Source organism: Scyliorhinus torazame, chromosome 4, assembly GCF_047496885.1.
Source record: "Scyliorhinus torazame isolate Kashiwa2021f chromosome 4, sScyTor2.1, whole genome shotgun sequence".
NCBI classification, from domain to species: Eukaryota; Metazoa; Chordata; class Chondrichthyes; order Carcharhiniformes; family Scyliorhinidae; genus Scyliorhinus; species Scyliorhinus torazame.
Window position 1 is genome coordinate 297,979,864 of NC_092710.1, and position 17,709 is coordinate 297,997,572.

The 17,709-nt window shown below is 43.1% G+C and overlaps 1 protein-coding gene across 1 annotated transcript in view; it reads left to right on the top strand.

Moving 5' to 3' along the window:
• Positions 1 to 17,709, top strand: part of LOC140411021 (uncharacterized) — a 399,297-nt gene that overhangs the window by 58,045 nt on the left and 323,543 nt on the right. Inside the window, exon 10 of the mRNA XM_072499979.1 lies at positions 2,961 to 3,062. Within this exon, the coding sequence (XP_072356080.1) occupies positions 2,961 to 3,062 (102 nt within the window). The remainder of the gene's footprint in view (positions 1 to 2,960; positions 3,063 to 17,709) is intronic.

A 17,709-nucleotide genomic window follows, 5' to 3' on the forward strand; every position in this document is an offset into this window, starting at 1 on the left:
GAGGATAGATTGGAGAGGTTCAGGCTGTTCTCCTTGAAGAGAAGAAGGCCAAGAGGAGATTTTATAGAGATGTTCAAAATCATGAGAGGGCTGGATAGAGTATATAGGGAGAACCTGTTCCCTCTCATAAAACGATCAAGCACGAGAGGATACAGATTTAAAGTGATTTGGCAAAGAAGCGGTGGGATGGGTGAGCCATGTGAGTTGTCATTGAATTTGCAGGGCCGTATGGTCCTGCTCACGGCCAATGGCAAGCTGCCTACACCACGTGAAAGCCCGCAGCGGGGGTCTGGAAAATCCTGGCCATAAGAGTTGTTGGCAGCTTGACAGAGTCAATGTTAAGAGAATGAGGAACCTGGAATGAGGGGGGCACTGTTTTAAAAATAACGCATCTCCCATTTCAGATGGAGATGACAAATAATCTATTCTCATAGAGGGTTGTTAAACTTTGAAATTCTCTCCTCTATTTATTACCTCCTTTGGGTCTTCGAGAATCCCAAAAATATTTCAGATAACCAGACTGTAGGGTCTTCTGTCTGCAATACTACTTCAGTGTCCCCTGACAGGACTTGTCTGGACATAGACCGAGTTACCACACAGTCAGGAAATATGACAATCACTTGTATCTGGACTCTTTAACTTCTCATTTGAGCAGAGAGTTAACATGTGTGTTACATTCTTTATTATTTTCTCGGGTTCTTTTGTTGGTAACTACTAAACTTAATGTTTCTTTGAAATGAAAAATGAAAATCGCTTATTGTCACAAGTAGGCTTCATATAAAGTTACTGTGAAAAGCCCCTAGTCGCCACATTCCGGCGCCTGTTCGGGGAGGCTGGTATGGGAATTGAACCGTGCTGCTGGCCTGCCTTGGTCTGCTTTAAAAGGCAGCTCTTTAGCCCTGTGCTAAACCAGCCCCTGGTTGACTCAAGAAGGCCTGGTTAAATTGGCTTATTCTTTTAAAAAAAATTTAGAGTGCCCAATTCATTTTTTCCAATTAATGGGCAATTTAGCGTGGCCAATCCACCTACCCTGCAGATCTTTGGGTTGTGGGGCGAAACCCATGCAAACACGGCGAGAATGTACAAACTCCTCACGGACAGTGACCCAGAGCCGGGATCGAACCTGAGACCTCAGTGCCATGAGACAGCAGTGCTAATCACTGCACCACTGTGCTGCCCTGGATTGGCTCATTCTAAAGAGTAAATGCATTTGGACTGCCTAAAGGGTAACGCGGAGGGGGGGTGGGGGAGGTTCCTTTTAAATTAACCTGGTTGTAACCGACTGAGGGAGGGGGTGAATAAATAAGGGTAGTCAGCTAATTCCTTTTCACCCGGAACATAACAAATTTGGGGTCCTTTTCGGGAAAACAAATTAACGGATCTCACCCAAGGAAAGGTCATAACAGTAAACTACAGGAAAGATCCGCCCTATAGCTTTAACAGCAACTGAAAATTGCCCTGCTGTGGTCATATTTCACTCTGTCCCATAGGTGGACACTTCATTTTACAGGAACCAGTCCGAAACAATTCTCAGCTCCTTTGCCCTTTTCCAGCTGGGTAACTTCTAATCCCTAAATCGACTTTCATAGTTAACGATGAATAGGAGATCCCTCCCATTAGCCAAAGCTAGGCGAATCTTCCAGCTTAACCTAAACCCTCACAAACTTGATCTCTTCAATCCAAGTACAAACTCTGCCGCATATCTTGCATGATGAACAATAGAGACTTGCTGCCTCAATCTCTCTGCTCTTTCAGATTTTTGCAGACTGACCCCATCTGTGATTTTCATTGGTAATTTTAGGAAAATAAACCCGACCCTACAATGGCTTACTGTGGAACATTTCCCTCTCAACCCCCTTCTCCATGGCTATATGAATCACATAGGCCTTGTAGCCAGGTAGAAAGTCTGATTATGTATCCTACTAACTCTAAACTCCATTCAATCTTAGAATTAAATTGACAGTTTAAGGTATAATGTTTATAAAACTTGACATTCATAACGCCGTCTTGGGACATGGAGACTAACAATCTATCGACTATTAGCACAGCTGTTTGGGTCATTATTTACAAGTATGAATATCTTGCAACTTATTCTCAGCAAAATGACCTGGATCCACCCCTTAACCTTGAACAAACAAGCCAGCCAGGTTTGTTGTCAGCAGGATTCAGGACACACCACACGACCCGCTTCATTCCTCCATCTTACTCTTAATTAAAGACACAGGGTGGGGGCTTTTGGCCCTACCCACCAGCAAGATCTTGCAATGCCCCTCCTCTCCCTGTGATGGGTTCCCCAGTGGCAGGATGGGGGAGCCACACAAAACACCATAGACATTGTCGGGACCGGAAGATCCCGCTGACAGCCAATGGCGGGCTGAAAAATCCCACCCACAGTTTTGAAATATAAAATCTTACAAACCTGTTTGCAATCTTGTGGACTACAATGCCACAATGTAGTGTGCATTAGTCTTGCTGAAAATACATCTCCAGTGGTAACCGTTACTCATTGCTAGCTGCAGTCAGCTAGCGTAATGTAGTATGTTGAAAAATATGCATGCGTGGTAGTATTTGTATTTCTCCACATAACTCCTCCTCCTCCACGGTTGGTACAGGGGAAGAGAAGAGTGTGCCTGACCCACAGACACCTTCATGGCTATTCTCAGTGGCACATTCAACTGATAGTTACTTCATAAAACTGGATGAAATGGGTGTTTTGTTCTCCTTTCCCCACCCTCTGCTCCTCCGCATTATCACCCCCACCTTACAGACAGAATGGCTTTCTTTATTTGTGGGGTTTTAGCCCAGAATGGTCAGTACAAGTGAGTCCCAGAGTTGCTTATACCTGTGTATCATAACATTGTTTGTAGCTCCTGCTTCCTATGGATCAGATTAACCAGAATCACTGGTTTTGTTTTGTACCGCATGATATCTGGATCACGCAGTTATGTTTTGTTGATTAGATCAAACCGAAACAAGATCCTTGGCAGCAGAAAATCATGACTAAACTGCAACAGCAGAAGAACATGGATGAAATTTTGAGATTGCAGTCGCAGTTTTTCCAGGTAAACACCCGACACGTGATGGATGATTGCAAAAACCTGTGCTGCCACAGCACCTCTAACGTAAAAGTACCCAAGGCTTGAGCTGACATGACAACTATTTCAGATAGAATCGCATATTGAGGAGAGGAAACCCTTATCTCGTTAGGCAGAGCTGAACTCCAGCAAGGCATCACCTTGTGTCGAACTGAGATAAGCTCAAGTGTTCTCGTGTGGAGCACAGACTAGTTGGATTAGGATTTTCACCCAGTGCTAATGCAAAAGAGGTGATGTATGTTTAATTTAGGTGGTGTGAGACTTAGAGGGGAACTTGGAAGTGGCAGCGCTCCCATGCCCCTGCTACATATGTCCTTCTTGGGTGGTGGAAGTCGTAGATTTGGGAGGTCCTGCAGAAGGGGCTGTGGTAAATGACTGCAGTGCACCCTGTAGTGAGTACACACTGCAGCCATAATACACGGGTGGTGGAGAGAGTGGATGCGAGCATGAACCTCAATACCTGAAGAAATGTCAATAGAACTGAACCCTGTGTAAATATCAGCAAACATCTTTCCATCTGACCTTATGGAGGGGATAGATGACATAGCGAATGATAATTAGGCCTATGATGCTATTTTGAAGAATTCCTTCAGCGATGTCCTGGATCTCGGATAGGCCTTTAAAAACCACCACCATCTTTCTTTGTGCGAAGTACAACTCCACCCACTGGAGAATTTGCCGTCTGATTCCCATTAATTTCAATTTTACTCGGACTCCTTGACACCGCGATCAGTCAAATATTGTCTACATATCAAAGATAGTCACTCCAGCCTAACCTCTGGAGTTCAGCTCTTGTGCCCATAATTGGTTGAAACTTTTAATGAGGTCCTGGCGGATCCCAAAGTAAACATTGATGAAGGGAGTCACATGTGATTAAAGTTTCCACTTTTACTTTGAGTATTATTAATTTGTGTGTCACTGATAGTCCTGTCAATGACCCCCTCCACCACTTTGCTGGTAATTCAGAATCATTGGGGTAGTATTTGGCCAGATTGAATTTGTCTTGTTGTTTGTGGGCAACACACACCTGTTCAATTTTAAACATAATACTGGTAAACCCTGTTCTTACGTTTTACCGGAAATGCAGGTTTTACGGAATGAGAGTGATTGGGTTGTAAATGGTGTTATGGGCGAGGTGTTTTCAGAACCCCAAAATGTATCATGGAGTTCAACCAACCTCCCTTTAATGGATTGTTGCTTTTGAAGCACGCGGCTTGTTCTCCAGGTGTGATACATCAATTATGGACATGTGGGTTTTTAAACACAAAACAATATTTATTCCATGAACTCAACTTAACCTCTTAAATAAACATTGGATCTCTTAACACCCCTTACTTCAAAGATAGCCTCAAAAATATTACAACACTAAATAATCCTTCAGTTATCCCTTTCAACATCCATGAAACTTAACACCTTAATCAGAAACACATCAGGTTTAAGGCTTTACCATTATGAGTTTAAATCACCCAAATGATCTCAAAGAGATAGTCTTTTATGGCAGAGATCACAGCAAATCCAGCTCACTGCAAAACACAGACACACACCCAAGCTATTTTTCAAACTGAAACTTCAAAATGACTGAACTGAGCTCAGCTCCACCCACTCTCTGACATCACTGTTTTCTTAAAGGTACATTGCTTAAACATCCATTTCTTAAAGGTATTCTCACATGACACCTCCTCCCAAGAAATAAAAATAAACCATCAACTTCAAGATGGTTTCATTTTTCACCTTTGCACCATCAATTAAGAAATGCACACACAGTAAAAACACTTTACCGGTTAAAAAAAAAAACAACACACGCAAACAGGTATAATAATAAAGTCCATTTTTCCCGTTCTTTTTCCTCCAACCGAAATCCTTCCATTCATCACATTCTTCACAAAGCATCGGCTATCACATTTTCCCGTCCTGCCACATGTACTATTTTAAAATGAAATGGCTGTCACAACAAACTCCAGCGAAACAGCCTTGCATTGTATTTCTGGAATCGCTCCAAAAACGTCAAAGGATTATGATCAGTATATATAATGGTGTCAGATGGATTGCTGGTCACATAAATGTGAAGATGTTGCAAAGCCAGCACCAAACTCAAAGTCTCCTTCTCAATCGTCGAATACTTTTTCTGGTGAGAATTCAATTTCTTTGAAAAATAACCAACAGGCCGCTCCAGCCCTTTGTCGTCGTCTTGTAGAAGCACCGCACCTACGCCCATATCGCTCGCATCAACAGCCACTTTGAATGGTTTGGTATAATTTGGGATGACTAACACAGGAGCAGTGGTTAATACCGCCTTCAGGCCGTCAAATGCCTGTTGACACTCCGCTGTCCACTGGAATTTGTTACGCTTCTTGAGCAAGTCCGTCAGTGGAACGACCACACTGCTAAAATTTGGTACAAATTTCCGGTAAAATCCACTCATACCATGTGTTATGGGCGAGGCGTTTTCAGAACTCCAAAATGTATCATGGAGTTTAACCAACCTCTCCCTTTAATGTATTTGTTGCTTTTCCTAGCACACGGCTTGTTCCCTAGGTGTGGAATTACAATTATGGACACGTGGGTTTTTAAAAAACAATGTTAATTCCATGAACTCAACTTAACATCTTAAATAAACATTGGATCTCTTAACACCCCTTACTTCAAAGATAACTCAGAAAATATTGCAACAGTAAATAATTCCTCAAAATGTTCCTTCAAACTTCCAAGAGACTTAGCACATCAGGTTAAAGGCTTTACTAATATGAGTTTAAATCACCCAAATGATCCAGAGATAGTCTTTCATGGCAGAGATCCAGCTCACTGCAAACACAGACACTGCCAAGCTCTTTTCAAACTGCAAAACTACAGCTCTCTGGAAACACACACAAGCTGCTTTTCCAAACTGAAACTTCCAAAATGGCTGACCTGAGCTCAGCCCCACACATTCTCTGACATCACTGTTTTCTTAAAGGTACATTGCTTAAACATCCATGTCTTAAATGTACTCTCACATGACACAAGAAATCGCATTATTTTCCGTCGTGTCGAGGGTATCGGAAACTCCCCAATAACTTTCGTTTTCACATCCTGTGGGACCATTCAACCCTGTCCGATTGTATGGCCAAGGAAAGTGACTTGGGCTTTTCCAAATTCACTTTTGGCTAGGCTTATCACCAAACCCGTCTCCTGAAGTCGATCGAATCATTCCCTCAGATGTTTTAAATGTTCTTTCCACGTCTGGCTGAAAGCTACAATTGGGAAATCCTGAAACGACGGTATGAGTTAACCGTTGAAATGTTGCTGGTGCGTTTTTCATGCCAAATGGCAGAACTTTGAACTGGTATATACCATCTGGAGTTACAAAAGCTGAAATTTCCTTCGCCCTTTCAGATAAAGGTACTTGCCAGTAACCTTTCAGTAAATCCAATTTGGAAATAAAAGCGGATTGTCTCACTTCCTCAATGCAATCCTCCAAACGTGGGATAGGATAAGAGTCCTTACTTGTAACTGCATTCACATTTCGATAGTCCACACACAACCGTTGGGTACCGTCTGGTTTAGGTACCAACACTATGGGTGAGCTCCATTGGCTGCAACCCACTTCAATTATGCCATTTTTAAGCATACTCTCAATCTCTCTGTTAACCTGTGCCAATTTTAAAGGATTAAGTCTATATGGATGTTGTTTGATAGGAACATAATTTCCCACATTTACATCATGTATAGCCATTTGAGTACTTCCCAATTTATCGCGGCAAACTTGCCCATGTGATATCAATAACTCTTTCAGGTCAGTTCGTTTTTCCTCTGGAAGGTAACTTAACAATTTTTAAGAACATCCTAATTTTCCAATTTAATTTGAGGTATGTCAAATTCACAGTCATCTGGATTTGGTTTGTCACTTTGAGTTAGAATCATTAAAACCTCCTTTTTCTCTCCTTCCCTTTCAAAGTACCTTTTAAGCATATTCACATGACACACTCGGTGAGTTTTCCTTCTATCTGATGTTTTTACCACATAATTCACATCACTTAATTTCCTTTCAATCTGATATGGTCCACAAAACCTAGCTTTTAAAGGCTCCCCTACCACTGGTAACAACACAAAAACTTTATCCCCACTGGCAAAACTACAAACTTTGGATTTCTTGTCCGCTACCCGTTTCATCACATTTTGTGCAACTTTCAAATGTTGTCTAGCCAATTAACCTGCCCTATTTAATCGTTCCCTAAAATTTGACATGTATTCCAATAGTGTAATTTCCAATTTCTCACCCATCAATTTTTCCTTAATCAATTTAAGTGGTCCTCTTACCTCATGACCAAAAATTAGTTCAAACGGACTAAATTTGGGAGACTCCTTAGGTGCATCCCTAATTGCAAACAATACGAATGGAATTCCTTTATCCCAATCCTCTGGATAATCTTGACAATACACCCTCAACATTGTCTTTAATGTCTGGTGCCACCTTTCTAACGCTCCCTGCGATTCTGGATGGTACGCAGTTGATTTAAATTGTTTTATTCCTAAGCTAACCTTCTTTGAATAACTTTGAAGTAAAATTTGATCCATGATCCGATTGAATTTCTGTGGGTAGTCCATATCTAGTAAAGAATTCAAGTAACTCCTCCACAATCCTTTTAGCTGTAATATTACGTACTGGAATGGCCTCTGGAAACCTAGCAGACACATCCATTATAGTCAAAAGATATTGATTCGCACATTTTGTTTTAGGAAGCGGTCCTACACAATCAATAGGACCCTCGTAATAGGTTCCTCAAATGCTGGAATGGGAATTAAGGGCGCTGGTTTTATCACTGCTTGAGGTTTCCATATCAGTTGACATGTGTGACATGATTGACAAAATTTAACTACATCTTTATGTAGTCCAGGCCAATAAAAATGTTTCTGGACTTTAGCTTGAGTTTTCCTTATTCCCAAATGACCTCCCACTGGTACCTCATGTGCAACTCGCAACACCTCCCTTCATTACCCTACCAGCAATACTACCTGATGAACTTCTGCCCATTTTTCATCCGCCTGCATATGTACAGGTCTCCATTTTCTCATCAAGACATCACTTTTACGGTAATAACACTCTGGTATACTCTCAGATTCCTCTTCCATATATGCTTTCTGATATATCCGTTTTATTTCTACATCTTTCTGTTGTAACTCCGCCAATTTTCCTGAACTAAAAATATCCGCCACATCCTCCACCTGATCTTGTTCTTTTTCAACCATCTGATCAAAAATCGTTTCTGATAATTGCAGTTCAACTTCATCTTCACTCTTTGATTTCTCCTCTTGTCTTAACCTGTGACTTTGCGACCTTGTTACTGCACAATCCGGAAAAATCCCAGGATATTTGTCCTTCAACCCTTCAGTTGTCTGATTTTCCATTGGTTTATCAACCACAGTAGGCATCACTCCCACCTGCGATCCAGCTATATCATTAGCCAAGATAAACTGTATTCCTGAACAAGATAGTTTATCTATAACTCCTACTACCACTTCACCACTCTTCACTGGACTTTCCAACCTTACATTATATAATGTAACACTACTCCTCTCACCCTGAATTCCACATATCACCACCTTTTCTGGCACCATTCTTCCCAAACTACATAATTCCTCATCTCTTACCATTACAGATTGACGAGCCCCTGTAGCTCTTAAAAATGTGACTTCTTTACCTGCTCCTCCTGATAAATATGAGTAAACTTTACCCACACAAGTAAATTCTTTAAGGACATCGGGCTCCTTCTTAACAATCACTTCTTGAACAGGCTGTACAATCGTTTGCACCTCCTTCGTTTCCGTTGGGCTTTCCTTTACCACTCTAACAAATCCCACTGTCTTATTCTGTTTTACCACATCAGCCTTCCCAGTGATTTTCTTCAACCACCAACACTGTGACTTTACATGGCCTAGTTTATTACAGTGAAAACATTTGAAACTTTTCATTTCTTTTCCACCCTCCTGGATTTCTTTTTTACACTCTCTTTATTGTCTCCCATCAGATCACCTTCACCTTTACCAATTGAGTATTTCTCATGTCCCCAGTTTCTATCCCTCACCAGCTGAAACTGATGTCGGAAACTAATCTTTGATTTATGCACTAATTCATAATCATCTGCCATTTCTGCTGCGAATCTCGCAGTTTTAACCCTCTGTTCTTCCACATGAGTTCTCACTACATCAGGAATTGAATTTTTAAACTCCTCCAAAAGTATAATTTCTCTGAGAGCTTCATACGTTTGGTCTATTTTCAAAGCCCTTATCCACCTATCAAAATTACTCTGTTTGAGCCTTTCAAACTCCATGTATGTTTGACCAAATTCTTTCCTTAAATTTCTAAACCTTTGTCTGTAAGCTTCAGGCACTAGCTCAGATGCAGTTAAGATGGATTTCTTCACCTCCTCATACGTTCCAGATACCTCCTCCGGTAGTGATGCAAACACTTCACTCGCCCTACCTACCAACTTTGTTTGAATCAGTAATACCCACTTGTCCTGTGGCCATTGCATTTGTTTAGCTACCTTCTCAAATGAAATGAAAAAGGCTTCTACCTCCTTCTCATCAAACCTTGGCATTGCTTGGACATATTTAAATAGATCCCCACCATGTCTTCGACGATGACGCTCTGACTCATTATCCTCATCCATCTCCTCCAACTGTACGTGTCCCTTTGCGTCTGCCAATTTTAACTAATTGTCATGTTTCAGAGCCATTTTCTGAAGTTCAAACTCTCTCTCTTTTTCCCGTTCCTCTCTATCTCTTTCTTTGTTTCTTTCTTCTCTCTCCTTTTCTTTTTCCTCTCTTTCTCTATCTCTTTCTTTTTCTACCATTGCATATTCAAGCCGCTTTAATTCTTTTTCATGTTCAAGTTGCTTCAATTCTTTTTCATGTTCAAATTGCTTAATCTGCAATTGGAGCTTTGCCATATCTAATGAGTCAGAATGTATCACAGACAAACGTAAATGCGCAGATACCGCGTTAAGTACCTCAACCTTTTGTATTTTGCTTGGCAGTGTTAACTGCAATGCTTTTGCCAAACCTAACAGTTTGTCTTTAGTATCTGTCCGTAAGGTATCACGTGTCACCGTGTCCACCGCCAAAAACTTCTGAGCCTCCGAAAGAGCCATTGTTCACAACACTCTCCCCACTTAAACTAAAATACCACACCGGAAAAGTAATAATCCTTCACTGTCTTTAAGTTCACAAAAATCAATCCAATAGATAGACTTTTATCCCCCTCGATTGTTATGGGCGCGGTGTTTTCAGAACCCCAAAATGTATCATGGAGTTCAACCAACCTCTCCCTTTAATGGATTGTTGCTTTTGAAGCACGCGGCTTGTTCTCCAAGTGTGATATTACAATTATGGACACGTGGGTTTTTAAACACAAAACAATGTTTATTCCATGAACTGAACTTAACGTCTTAAGTAAACATTGGATCTCTTAACACCCCTTACTTCAGAGATAACCCCGAAACTATTACAACACTAAATAATCCTTCAGTTATCCCTTTCAACATCCATGAGACTTAACACCTTTAAACAGAATCACATCAGATTAAAGGCTTTACTATTATGAGTTTAAATCGCCCAAATGATCCAGAGATAGTCTTTTATGGCAGAGATCACAGCAGATCCAGCTCACTGCAAAACACAGACACACACCCAAGCTCTTTTTCAAACTGAAACTTCAAAATGGCTGAACTGAGCTCTGCTCCACCCACTCTCTGACATCACTGTTTTCTTAAAGGTACATTGCTTAACCATCCATTTCTTAAAGGTACTCTCACATGACAACGGACAGTTAGGCATGTTGTGGCACTGGCTGCTCCACTCAACCATCACCTGAACACACCGTTCCCTGTTCAATAATCAATTTATTTCCCATGGCCTCCATAAAATGATCTCATTTTACATCCTCATCATTGCTGACGACACTTACAATTTGCAAAAAAAAGTGGAACTATTAAGCCGTTTCTTTCTAGGACCATAGAATCCCTACTGTTCAGAAGGAGGCCATTCGGCCCATAGACTCCTCACCGACCCTTGGATGCAGGTGAAGCAGCAAGCAAACTCATTAGAGAATACAGCATCGGATTCACCACTTTGTACGACTTAAAGGCTAAGAAAGAGCAAATAAGTAATTTCTACAGTGAAACCGAGTCTAATAAAGCAGGTTGAAAAAGAAAATGCGTAAGGTGGAATTAGACAATGTCGTGTTTGAGGTAGTTCAAGAAACAAGGCAGTGAAGCCAAGCCACTCTGTGGCTATCTGATGATGAAGAAGGCTAATCGATTTTCTGAGCAGATGGGAATTAAGGAGTCTTGTGAACTCCTGGGTTGCTCAACAGATTGAAGGATAGACGGCTGGATTCACCGTCTTTGAGGCTAAGTGTTGACGCCAGCAGAGGAACTGTGGCATTTTACAACAAAAAAAATTGGCGGCAACCCCTCACCAATCCTGCGCCCGGTGAAGCCGCGCCGAGTAAAACTCCAGGCTCCCACGATATAAACGGCTGGAGAATGGCCAGGTCTGTGGCCGCGCAGCGACAATCTGCAGCGGCCGAGCCATAAAACATGGCGCCAGCCGTGCGAGGACCCGACGTGCCAAATAGTGCACCCCTGGCCACCCCCCCCCCCACCCCCCACACCCCGCAGTCTCCCCAGCCCTTGCTGTAGGCCCCAGTCCTCCCCCCAGTCAACAGCACGGCTCCCGCCCGACTGTGGTGGCGCTGGATACAGTCCGCAGCTGTCATGCCGGGTATCTGCGCAGCTGGGACCATGAGTGAATCGCGCATTCAGAACATCGGGGGAGGGTCTTCAGGTGACGTGCTAATGCCGTTCCAATGGCGTGCAGCGCGATGTGATAATGCCATTTCAGAGGGGGCGGAGAATACAAAACCGGCATCAAACAGGCACTGCCCCCTATTTCGGCATCGAGGAACGATGAATCCCGCCCATGGTATTCGGAAACTTGCGGTAAATGGAAAGAAGTGTTCGGCTGATGAAGAAAGTGCTAAACGATGTTGTGCTGAAGTTTTAAAAAGTTGTTCAGGGACACAACTTGACTGCCGAACAAATATTCAACACAGCTGAGACTGGCCTCTTAAAAGTAAAGTTTAATTCAGTGTAATAATTGGCAGATTTTCTGTCTAGCGACTCAGCGCTTGGCATCTGTGACACATCACTTTTTGTGACTCAACAGCCACTCATGTGGCAACACTTAACTTCAAGGACTTTAATACCACATGTTTTTGCAATGATGTACAAAAATGCCTGGCCTGTCAAGTCTTTCCTGGTAAATCTCCTCTGCACCATTTCCAGTGCTATCACATCCCTCCTATAATGTAAATTCCAGAACTGCACACAATCCTCTCGCCGTGGCCTAACCAATGTTTTATCCTGTTCAAGCATAACCTCCCTGTTCTTAAACTCTATGCCTTAGCTAAGAAAGGCAAGTATACCACATGCCTTCTTAACCACTGTATCCACCTGCCCTGTTACATCCAATTTGCCAAATTTCCTTGGATCTCATGGGCACTTACCTTCACTATCATTCTCCCATATGGGACCTTATCAATAGCTTTGCTGAAGTCCAAGTAGGCTATGTCAAATGCGTTTCTCTTATCTACACACCTGATCACCTCTTCGAAAAATTCAATCAAGTTGGTCAGACATGACCTCCCCTTAACAAAACCATGCTGACCATTTTTGAGTAATCCCTGCCTCTCCAAATGCAGATTACTTCTGACTCTCAGAATCACTTCCAATAGTTTCCCCATCACTGAGGTTAGACTGACTGGCCTGTAGTTTCCTGGTTTATCCCTTCCTCCCTTCTTGAATAATGGTACCACATTGGCTAGCCTCCAGTCCTCTGGCACATCTCCTGTGGCCAGACAGGAATTGAAAATGATTGACAGCCCGACTGCTATTTCCTCCCTTGCCTCACTCGGCAGCCCGGGATACATTTCATCTGGCCTGTTTCCCCATAGCCCTGTATATTGTTTATTTTTAAGTATATATCCACTTTGCTTTTGAAAGTCATCATTGAAACTGATTCCACCTTTTTTTGGGCACTGAGATCCTGATCATTGCCTTTTTTTTAATGACATTCTAGTATTGTGACTATTACTGGCTAGGCCAGGATTTGTTGCCTATCCCTAATTACCCTTGAGAAGGTGGATTGCCTTCTTGAGCTGCTGCTGTCCTGTGGTGAGGGTACACTCACAGCGTTATTAGAGGGAGTTCCAGGATTTTGACCCAGCGACAGTGAAGGAAAGGAAATATATTTCCAAGTCAAGATGGTGTGTGGCTTGGAAGGAAACCTGCAGGTGGTGGTGTTCCCATGCATTGCTGTCCTTGTCCTTCTTGTCATGATATGCAGGCACACACACACATAATGATATACAGACAAGCAGCTAATGGACACAGAGAACAGGACGTGACCAATAAGCAGGCAGGACACTCAGGGGTGGGATCTGACTATAAAAGACACAAGGCACTCACACTGCGCATCTTTCCACTGATGAACATCTAGAGAGTCAGTCAAGGGTGTTGTTACAATCTCACACCTCCACCACGTGGCTAAGAGCTAGTCTGGTTCAGTCAGACAGAGTAACCACACTTAAGTTAGCAGATTGTCGAACTCAAAGAGAACTGTGCTAACTGTGCTATTAGTTCAATAAGCCTGATTGAACTAACTTCAAGGTCTAGTGTACCTTTCTGATCTAAGCTGCATCCAGTTGCCGTCAGTGTTAGACCAGTATACATAACACGACACTTCCCGATGTTGAAAGAGGCTTTACAAGTTGTTGCAGTGCATCTTGTTGGATGGTGCACTCTGCTGTCGCTCTGTGTCAGTGGTGAATGGGGTGCCAACAGGCGGACCGTTTTGTCCCAGATGGTGTTGAGCTTCTTGAGTGTTGTTGGAGCTGCACTCAGTCAAGTGGAGAGTGTGCCATCACATTCTTGATTCGTGTCTTGTAGATGGTGGACAGGCTTTGGGGAGCTAGGAAGTGAGTTATTCACTGCACAATTCCCAGCCTCTGACCTATTCACGTAGCAACTTGCTGTGCAAAAAGTAAGATCACAGCACAAAAGTGATCCATTGGGAATTTTGTGTAGTTACTACACAACAATCATTGTCCTTGCAATGATTCATACAGAACTGCTGATGACTTACTTAGAATTATGATTTATTAGTTAACACAGGGAAGGATAACATACAGAATGCTATACAGACTAGGTTGCTCAGGAACTACTCGATGTGTGTTTGTCCTTGTGTACGCCTTACTACCAACTGACGATAGCCGGATGTCACATGACTGATGTCTGACATCACCTGCTGGTGGGAGGTTACATTGCTGAGTGCATGCAATATTATTCACAGGCATATTACCGCACTGCGGATTCCACCTGGTAGGGTAAATGAGGGCCAAATAGTATTAGACCGAACGCTTTTTTGTTGATACCGTGGCCATATGGACATCTGAGTGTCACATGGTGTAGACTTGTCCTTTGCATTATGAAGTGGCTTAAATGCTGTAGATTTTTTTAAAAATAGCTTCCTATTGAATTATGTAAGAAGACCTGCGTATTTATATGCTAATGCACGAGCACACAAAAGAAAAGTGTTGTTTACAAAGCATATTGCTCAACCTGTACTCGATACATTGAGCTTGTGGTGTTACTTCACTCCAGTGGTGAATTGCTCCACCGTGTGGCCCAAATGAAAACTGATGTAATGTTTATTACAATTGAAAGCAGATAACTACACTTTGCATGCGCAAAATTTCCAAAACACTTATGAGAGATTACTCGACTTTGGAAAATAAAACCTACAGGTTTAGAAATTGTAAGGGTGATTAAACGACTCTTGTGAAATCCCTCCGACTATTGCTACTGCCCCTGCAGGTAAAAGATACAGTAAAGCTCAGTGGTTACAGTACCGCAGTATTAATCCAGGGGCCCGGCATCATGACTTGGGTTCAAATCCCACCACAGCTGTTAGGGAATTAAAATTCAGTCAATAAGCAGGTATCAGTAATGGTGACCACCAAATCACTGTATTGTTAAAAAAAACTGGTTCACTATTGTCCTTTTGGGAAGAAAATGTGTTCTCCTTACCTGGGCCTGGCCTAAATGAAACTTTAGAGCCACAGCAATTTGACTCTAAACTGCTCTGTGAAAATACCCAGCATGCCATTAAGGTGCATCAAAATTGAGACAATAGACAGGAGAAGGCAGCTCATCACCATCTTCTCAAAGGCCAATTAGAGATGGATGATAAATGTTGGCCTAGGATCAATCACTGTGTTGCTGTGCATGTTATTCTTCTTTGTGCCATTCTGATTTTGTTTGTAATCATAATACAAAGCCAGTGGAAGTAATAGATTATGTCAACTTTCTGTACACAACCAGGTTTTTACTCAATTATTTCTTCCAATTCAAAACAGGCCCAGTCTAAATGGATTCTGTCTCTCATCTCCATGTTGACAACAGACCAGTTCTAAGTGCGGAGGGTGCATTAGCATCATATTCTTGTGGTAGCCAAAATGTGAAGGCATGCCATAAGCTAATCGCATTTTAAACATTATCGAATGATATGGAAGTGCAATTATCTTTCAATAATTTAATATCTATTCTGTCACACGCCACTGCCCAGTTGAGTCTGTGGGCAGGTTCCTGAGTTATGCCTTCATGGCTTGTAGATAGGTCCATGTCGGTGGTACAGGTTGAATCTTTCTACACTTACCTCCTGTTTTTGGAACTATTTGATGCCTCAAGGACATACATTTTCTGTATAGAGAATCCTGGATTGATATCTATAATCTCAAAATCACTTGGAACAGTGCAAAAGTATACCAATGCATGTATTATTGGGTTGCCAAAGTAGCTTTCTAATATACATGAGCCTCAGCCTAACTGGGCTAACAACCTATTTTGCATTTTCTTTTTGCAATATTTTAATTAAGTTTTTAACTTTTTAGACATAATAAAGAAAATACCCCCCACCCCCACCCCAAACAGAACTAGTACAAAAAAAAACACCCACAATATTCCCCCCCCACCCCCCAAACCCCAACCCACCCGTACAAAACCCTAGTCTTTCCTGCATCCCTAGCAGCTGACAGTGACCAACTCTTTGAAATACAGAATGAACGGACGCCATCTTTTATGGAACCCCTCGATCGCCCCTCTCAAGGTGAATTTAACTTTTTCAAGGTATAGGAGTTCCAATAAGCCTCCCAGCCACACTGAGTCACAGGGCAGAGAAACTGACCTCCGCCCTAACAGGACCCAGCTGTGGGCAATCGGTGAGGCAAAGGCTAAAACATCCGCCACTGCCCCCGTCTGTAGCTCCGGCAGATCCGACACCCCAAATGTGGTCCCTCGAAGATTGGGCTGAAGAACCAGCCCTAAAACCTCCCCAGTTCATTACAAGACCAGAACACATGACCATGATTGCCGGGCCCCCCTCACGCACCGCTCATGCATATTCCCCACTCCCCCAAACAGCTGGCTCTTCCTCGACCTCATTAAATGTGCCCCATTCATCACCTTTAATTGAATGTGGGCAGCACGGTAGCATTGTGGATAGCACAATTGCTTCACAGCTCCAGGGTCCCAGGTTCGATTCCGGCTTGGGTCACTGTCTGTGCGGAGTCTGCACATCCTCCCCGTGTGTACGTGGGTTTCCTGTGGGTGCTCCGGTTTCCTCCCACAGTCCAAGGATGTGCAGGTTAGGTGGATTGGCCATGCTAAATTGCCTTTAGTGTTGGGTGGGGTTACTGGGTTATGGGGATAGGGTGGAGGTGTTGACCTTGGGTACGGTGCTCTTTCCAAGAGCCGGTGCAGACTCGATGGGCCGAATGGCCTCCTTCTGCACTGTAAATTCTATGATATTCTATGAATCAACCCTAATCTCACACACAAAGTCGTGGCGTTCACTCTACGCAATGCTTCACACCACACCCCCTCCTCCGGCACCATTCCCAACCCCTCCTCCCACTTACCCTTAACCCCCTCCAGTGGTACCACATCTTCCTCCAAAATCATCCCATAAATCCCCGAGGTGCCCCCCCCTCCTCCATGTCCATCACCGACACCACACTCTCTAACAGCAAGGAGGGCGTCATAACTGGGAATGTCGGAAAGATCTTCCTTGAAAAATTCCGCACTTGCATATACCGGAAAGTCTCGGTCCGTGAGATGCCACACTTGTCCGTCGACTCCTCCAAACTCATGAACCGCCCCCCCCCCGAGAAACAAATCCCTCATTCCTACCACCCCATTGCCCTCCCAGCCCCGGAACCTCGCATCTAATCTATACGGTTTAAACAAGTGATTTGCACAGATAGGTGCCATCTTCGAACTTAAAATGCTGTCGAAACTGCCTGCAAATCTTCAGAGTCGCTATCACCACCGGATTGCCAGAGTATATCCCCAGGGATAACGGGAGTGGCGCCGTCACCAGGGTCCACAACCCTGACCCCTTACACTAACTCACCTCCACCTTAACCCAAATTTCCTCTTGGTCCCTGTACCAGCCCAGAACCTTCTCGGCATTCGCCGCCCAATAGTAATAAATCAAATTTGGCAGAGCCAAACCA